This window comes from Fragaria vesca, linkage group LG5 (genome assembly GCF_000184155.1).
Source record: "Fragaria vesca subsp. vesca linkage group LG5, FraVesHawaii_1.0, whole genome shotgun sequence".
NCBI lineage: Eukaryota > Viridiplantae > Streptophyta > Magnoliopsida > Rosales > Rosaceae > Fragaria > Fragaria vesca.
In genome coordinates this window covers 21,746,779-21,754,604 of record NC_020495.1, presented here as the reverse complement: position 1 = coordinate 21,754,604, position 7,826 = coordinate 21,746,779, and the positions used below count along the sequence as shown (strand labels likewise).

At 38.2% G+C, this 7,826-nt stretch overlaps 1 protein-coding gene across 1 annotated transcript; it reads right to left on the bottom strand.

Moving 5' to 3' along the window:
• Nucleotides 1-5,663: 5,663 nt before the first annotated feature.
• LOC101307506 (ferredoxin-1-like) lies at nucleotides 5,664-7,568 on the bottom strand. The gene is made up of 6 exons (XM_004301642.1): nucleotides 7,311-7,568; nucleotides 7,158-7,221; nucleotides 6,972-7,060; nucleotides 6,566-6,634; nucleotides 6,131-6,175; nucleotides 5,664-5,983 (listed from the first exon to the last, which is right to left on the bottom strand). Exons 1-6 carry the CDS (start codon nucleotides 7,566-7,568, stop codon nucleotides 5,939-5,941), a joined length of 570 nt encoding a protein of 189 aa, XP_004301690.1. The 3' UTR covers nucleotides 5,664-5,938.
• Between the last annotated feature and the right edge of the window lie 258 nt (nucleotides 7,569-7,826).

Below are 7,826 nucleotides of genomic sequence, written 5' to 3'. Positions count from 1 at the left end.
TAAGGAGATAAACTTCAATTTTCCTTTTACATTTATTGACAAGTCTAACATTAATATTGCATACTTTCTGCTGTTGAATTGTCAATTTTCGTCTAGAAATAATTGGTTAGCAGTCAATTAAAGATGCCCACAATTCGAACCACAATTTGACCCAAGAAAATAATGTTTGGGACCAGGAGATATTTTCTCAAAAGTAATTTTGAGGCGAGTATTTAGTTGTCAATACAACTAAGGATGTCATGCCAGGTTTTTTTAACTTTGTCTTGACTTCCAAGTTCTAACAACACAGGTTTCTTGGATTAAGATGGGCAAAAAGGAATCCCTTAAATAGGACAAGAGTTCTTGTTAAATCATACATTGCTAAGAAAATTTTCCAAAGGAGAACCAGAATCAAACTATATGCAGAATTAGAAGAATTCTCAGCATGGTTATTAACACATTTGTGGATGCAATGCATTTGTTTCCCAATCAAGGTTCCGTAGCCGGTTGCTGATTTCGACCATTTACCTGCTTGGCCATTTGGTATGAGGCTTCTTCTAAATGTCTTTTCTATGTTGAAACCCTCCACCCTTTAGGTCATCATCCCTGCAAGGAAACAATCATTTAGATTAAAGTGAAATGAAGGAGAGCATCCTCGAAGGAGCCTCTGCCAAATTAGTGGTTCGATCATTGAACTGAACTGGAAAACATAACAAAACGTGCTTCATGCATGGTTCTAGTCCAGCCACGTTATCCACCAGCTGCTTTGTCCTACTTTTCATACAGTAGGATCCCCTAAATGACTTGGGAATTGCTTTGCTCAGCTTCCTACAGATCTCATATTTTGCCTTCTCTTCAATAATCATGTCTGTACTTTTGTCGGTTAAACAGTCCCAATGTATCTGAACTCAGCTCGTGAGATCCTGCAACTCCTGGAAGCAATATCTACTACTGTACGTGGTGGGGGGAACTTCCATCAACTATTGCATTGCATATTATGATCTGGTCTTGGCATAAACCCACTGCCACGCTCCGCCCCCATCACATCCTCCTCCTCATTTGGTCACCTCTGTACTATAAAGTTGGCACCGTTCAACCTTCTATTACCGTCACAAAAATAATTCAGGGATGAATGATGCTAGTCATTCTCATCACAAAATTATGATTGAGACGGTTCATTGTTAGATGATGAATCGTATATTTAGTCGACAGATTTGGATTATTAGCAAGTAGCTAGATGATTTTGTTTTTTCTATATTTACTGATCTAGAAAGTGATCGATTTCTGTGTTATGAGAAACAGAAGTATTGCCAACTCTTTGTATACTGCATATTATTCGATCATGTTCCATGATACAAGATCATGCAAGTCATAATTCAGATCTTTCATCCTGAAAAAATGTGACTGTTATTCAGACATTAACTTTAGCTAAAGCTAAAGATGGTGAATTTGAAGTCACACATTTGCAACTTTCCCCTAGAAGTTGAATTCCAGGTGTTAACCTCTAGTGGTGGAGAAACATCCACATATGACCCATTTCCTAACAAATGATGAACCTCCAGAACTTGTTTATTTCTTTGATAAAAAAGAAAATTCAAAGCTACAAAGAAGCTCCTCTTAAGCAGCCAATCAAACCAGCAGAAAGATCTAGATCCAAAGCATGAATGCATGATTGGCTCTAGCCGGAAGTCTTCTTGTCCAGCGTTACACTTCAAGAACCTCCAAAACTTATTATATCGTTTTGTACTATTGTGTTTGGATTGGAAGAAGTTTTATAGATAATTGATTCTATGTCAGTCCGAGTACTCGGACTGCGAAATTATTCACTCTTGTGTCGAGTGCAATGTTCTTAACCACTTGAGCTACTCGTCATCAAAACTCAAAAGAAAGTAGGAAAGAAAGAAAGAAAACCACTTGAGCTGCTGGAAAGAAAACCACTTGAGCTGCTGGACTACAAATATCTTCCCAAAGTTCTTACCCCCTTTGTTTCTGTCGGCATCACATGTAGAAGACATTAGAGTCACTTTTGATCATTGTAAAAGACATCAACTTCAGCTCTCATTTTCTGCCTAGCTAGTTAAATTCCAAACAAGTTATCTCTATTCGAATCGTCCTAATTCTGGTGTAACATTCTTCAAAGAATGGAAAGAGCTTGAAATAATCGAGCTTCCCATGCGCGTTGTTATTCTATGTAAACTTTCTTTCTATGTCTGGAAGCTACTCTAGCTTGATGCATGCACACACTGCTTGGAGATGTCCAAATCCAGCCACTGCTTCTATTCCAAAAGCGCTCAGATTTGATTCCTCTCTCTTTTTAAGTTTTAACCCCCAAGTCATTTTCACAAGTGTTCTTACGTATTATCGAAGCGGCACATTCGTCTATGCTGATTGCTGTTGTTGATTACTGGACACCGTCCCATCAAAGGACAGCAACTTATCTGATCAGACTAATTTGGTCCCAGTCCCCAAATGTGTGCCTCTGAGCTTCACCATGAATGTCTGCTACTGTTTGTACCATTCACGAGCAAGTTCGGTAGTGCATAATTGCTAGAGTTAGAAAGTTCAGGAAAATTTACTGTAGTGTTCAATCTCAATGTTGAATGCCATAAGAGGCGTCGGACTAGGAGTCAACCAAAAACTAAACCAAACAATGTCGGTCGGACCATAATCATTCACAAAGGGTGTGGTTCAACGAGGTAGAACAACATTAAACTCGAAACCAAAGCTGAATCTAGCACATATATTGCAGAAACATCAAACAGCTCAGACTATGAATATTGGTCATTAGATATCAACCAGTTTCATAGACATAGTAATTATTGGCATGGATTGGTGATACCATCATCGCAACAAACTTCACAAGATTGAGGACAACATTATCTGGAGGGGTGATAATATTAGGTATATGTCACGCCAGCAAAGGCTAAAGCATCCCATAATTAGTATATATCTAAGGGGTAGCTATTGCTATATAACACCGATCATTTCCTTAAACCCTATACATACCCTTCTCAGTAGTGTTTTTGGTACTGCAAGAACAGCATTTCCAAAATTCAAGGTTAAATACGCAGACCAGCACAACATCTACAAGAACCAAACCAGTCTCTACCCCTAGATGTGATCAGTCATTCGAGAAGGAAATGTTTCCCATTACATGGAGCGTTCAGGTTTACAAGAACAACAAATTAGTTTTACTGCAATTCATGATGGGGATATAGCAAGAATAACAATGTACCTAAACTCAATTACAAATGGTAAAAGATGAACAAACACATGACAGAGATAGCAAACTAATCTTGACTTGTCTGACATTAGCCACCCACATGAGTGAAAATGATACTTTAGAGTTGGGCCAAAATGATCTGAAGGAGACATTCATAATTTAACAGAAAACAACCATGTATGAGTACTTAAATGATTCTGACATTTAACCTAGCAAACAAAAGCAATAAAGAACGAAATGGACCATTGTAATAATTCAGAAGCATCAGTATATTATTAGCATGAATGCATGATCTCTGAACTTGAACTCAAAATGAACAATGTGCGTTAACACAAACTGTTTGAGCCAGATTTTGACAGCTTCGGCTCATGCAGTTTTAGGTTGTCGAAAGAGATTCTAAAATCTGAGAGATCATGAATCTCGACAAAACAAGATTTAAAACGGTACGATCAGTAATGTATCAGTCCAGATCATAACAGAGATACCAGTAAAAGGATTTCAGTTGATGCTAGCAGATCTCAAAATATCTAAGTCGAGTTCATACTGTAAAGAAGGACTTGAATGTACTGGAGAATCAGAGTTGCTAAAAAAAAAAATCTTTTTGGGAATAAGAAGGGGAGGCTCTGGTTGAAGTAAAATGAAGCAAAATCTCACAATTCCATGTCTATCAGTCAAGCTCTAATACAAGGTAAATACCTTGTATTGTTAGAATATGTGTCTAGCCACCTGCTTCCGGTACTGAAAGTGGGAAAGTGCTAGTTTGGTTAATTCTTGTTCATGAAGAAAAGTTTCTCCATGGTGCGTTACTAGGATTGTGGGTTGTAAATGTGAGAAACTTGAGAACATGCAGAAGGGTTTACTGAATCTAGTTTGTGAGGTTAAACTGTGAATTTCTCATTCCTCTCTCGCAGACAACCACTGAACTGAACCAAGTAATCTTTGTTTTCGCTCAGTGCCTGGATACTTAGTGATCAAGCCCAGATTGATACAGGATCATAAGTAGAGCAAGAGTGGTATCTCTTCAACCCTAAACCCTTTACATAGGCAAACCTCGATCCCAGCAGGAGCAAGTCTTCCATTGACCAATCATAACAGTGTTCAATCTCAGTAAAATAACGGATTTGGCAAAAGTTTCTTTAAAGAATCTGAACCATTTCCATATTGTGTTTTCTTCAATTGCACTCATTGCCATGTTACTTACTCTTCTAGTAGCATCACTAGCTTTTCTCTTTCCTCACTGATCTTTTCAACTAGAAACTTCAGAATACCAGGACACTCTTTGACCATTAGACTGCTTCAACTATCATTGCTCACTCAAATTTCAGTTTTAAGTTCATACATCACTTCAATTCCTTTTAAAATAACAGATTAAACCAACCCATCACTCAAACGAATCAAGCACCTATTATCAAAAGGAACAACCAAAAAGCCCATTACTACTTTCAACCTGTAATGCATTTACTCAATTTCTGGACACCCAAGCTACTCGTCTCAACAAGCAAACATTCCTTGCATTATATTTCCTACGAAACCTAACATTGCCACATAACCAACGCCTCTTCGCTAATTGAATGGTTCACATATTCAAGAACCGATCTGTAACCAAAACAATCATATCATTACCCTGTGTTCTACATTATAAGCTGCAACTCTAGACGTAGGCAACTACTCATACACCAGAACAATATTTTTACAGTCACCGGCCATTACTTCTTGAAGAAACTCTTTATAACAAGAAGAAAGAAAGAAGTATTATAGTTGCAAGCCCATACAACTGAAACACAAGTAACTCTGGCGCTAAATTTCCAACCAGTTTGTTATCAAAGCTCATCAATCTTGTTATGAAATCCAAAAGAAATTGGCCATTCAAACATTAAGGAAATATTTTAGTCTAATGAAGTAGAGACCATTCAGTACGAATAACTGGAGAGGCTCAGATATTAATATCTTAACAATCTTGTTAAGAGATCCAAAAGATAGCCACTCAAACAGCAAGGAATATGCAAGTCCAATGAAGATAAGAGTCATAAGAACATTTAGTATAAAAAACTAAGAAACTCAAATATAAACTAGAACTCACAACTTACAACCGGTTTATGATGCCTGCCATAATAAAATCTCATGCTCTTCTGCTAGATTTCCCTTTCATCATTTTCTTGAAACTTTCAATATATCACCTTTTTAATTTTATAGAAGTACATTGTACTAATAATTCAATACAGCACACCCTGCCACTAACAAGTAACAATCAACATAGCAAAAAATTGCTCACATCATTTCTTTTGCTCATCAACGAAACTACTAGTGCCATGATATTATGTGTTTCTCCATTTTAGGTGATTGACTCAGTGCAATGCAGAAATTGCAGAGTGAAGAAGTGCTCATTTCTAAATTAACAGCTATTGGTAGATTGGCAATTTAGCATTGGCTACAAATACACAGTGGACAACTAATAGCATATCTCTTTCTCAATCTGAAAAGTAGATTATATTGCGCAAGATATGATTACAAAGAGGTCATCTTGGAGAACTGACTCAAGCCACACAGAGCCTTGTTTGATCCAAACTAAACAACCATGACAATTCAAACATAGTTAAAATTATTTGTCCAATCCACTAGCCAACCAACATGGATGTACACTCAATGTAAAGGAAACTGTAGGGCAAGAATACAACATACAGATGTGCATAGTTTACTCAGTAGATCCTATCTCCAAAATCAAATACTCTACCTTGCTTATTCGTCACCCAGTGCCAACTCCAATGCATAATCATCTCTTTCCTGCAGCATAAACAACAGAGTGCACATAAGATAACCACAAAGGAAGGCCTTTTTGGCATTAATCATGCTTATTTTGTTCCATGATAACATTGCTACTTTCGGCAGATTAGATTTTCTTATGGTACTTTCAGAGGATTAACAACTCACAATAGGACCCCGTGCAAAATATCTCCCGAATTGAAGCCAGTATACCTGTAAGTACCATAAATGTTAAAATTCTGTGATTTTGATAAATGGAAAGATAATTAGGACTTCAAAATAAAAAGCTAATTCCTAGGTGGTAGAGAATGGGAGGGTCAGTAAATTGCAATTGCTAGGGAAAACATTTGTGGGAACCAGGATGGGGAAGAATGCCATCAAAAACCAAGAAATGCCATAAAAGAAAACATATGACTGAGTCAATCAGTAGAAGGTACGAGATATTCCATGACTAAAAATTCACAGGACGCACAAATGACTCAACAGACTCACACTAGAGGCAGAACAAACTCAGTAAGATGCTCTCTAACATCCCAATGAAAGGAATTTACTTTTATCTTTCATTCAAGTCCTGAAAGTGAATGGTAGATCTCTAAACATTACCTCATCCTCATCTTGTGTTTCCACTTCAAGATCTGATGATGGAAATCCCACACAAAGAAGTGCATAGCCCTGCATTTCAGGCAAAATTACACCACGTCATTCATGTAACTCATGATTTCTCATTACCAGTTTCCAAAATATTTCAAATACCACCAATTGTGCACAACAGAATCCGACACAGTATTCCCAATACTACAATGAGTGTTTGTGAGAACCAGGCACAAGAAATCCTCGATATAAGGCGTTTCGTGGATGGATTAAGACCCCATACTTTTCCCAATTCTCAACAATAAAGATGCTTCCTACTATATCGAAAAGGGTGTGAAATGCTATATCAACTTAGGCAGACAAGTAAAGAAACTAGCAGGCATTGTGAAAATCATAGTTAACCTCAAAAAACACATACCTGTGATTTCAATTCGGCAGAGATCCCTAGTGCCTGAGGCTGGTTAAGTTTTCCAGACTTCACACGTACAGCACAACTAGTACAACAACCTGCCAAGTAAATTAAAACATACATTACTGATTACTCCAAATTTCAATTCCACCAAAACACATTACTACACAAATGAATGAAACTGATCAACAATACCGTGCCGGCACGCGAATGGAAGACTGATGTCCTGCGCCTCAGCAGTGTGCAATATGTACTGATCCTGAAATTTCACCATAATATACTACCAAATTACTCAAATTTTCATCATCACTCAATTTTCAAATACAAATTGGAGCACACTATCACTACCTCAGGGACGAAGAACTCGTGGACGACGCCGCGTTGTCGGTCGTGGACGGTCACCTTGTGCGTCGGAACTGAAGCTGAGTCGCTACTCCTCCGGTCGTTTATTTCCACCGGCATTTGGAGCTCCGACGTCGTCGTATAACGGCGCCATTTCGTTGTATTGGAGTGGTGTGAGGTGCTGCTCGGCAAGGTGACGTGGCGATGGAGCGTGGGTTTCCGGTAGAGAGGAATGCAGGGGTTGCAGGGAATGGCGTGGTCCATCGGATTATGGCTTTCTCTAAATTCTGGTGGCCGGGATTTGGAGGGAGAAGATAATGAAAAAGGGTCGTGATGTGGTGTCTGCGTCTGTAGCGGATTTACCGTGTAGATGAGCTGCTCGACCGTTCGATAGCGTGGCTACTTAAATCTTGAAATTTTAGTTGATGTTTTTGAAGTTGAACAACATAAACTGTTCTTTTTATCGGGAGTGGATAGCAAGCACGTCGGTTACTTTAATTTTGGATCAAGGTTTACAAGTAG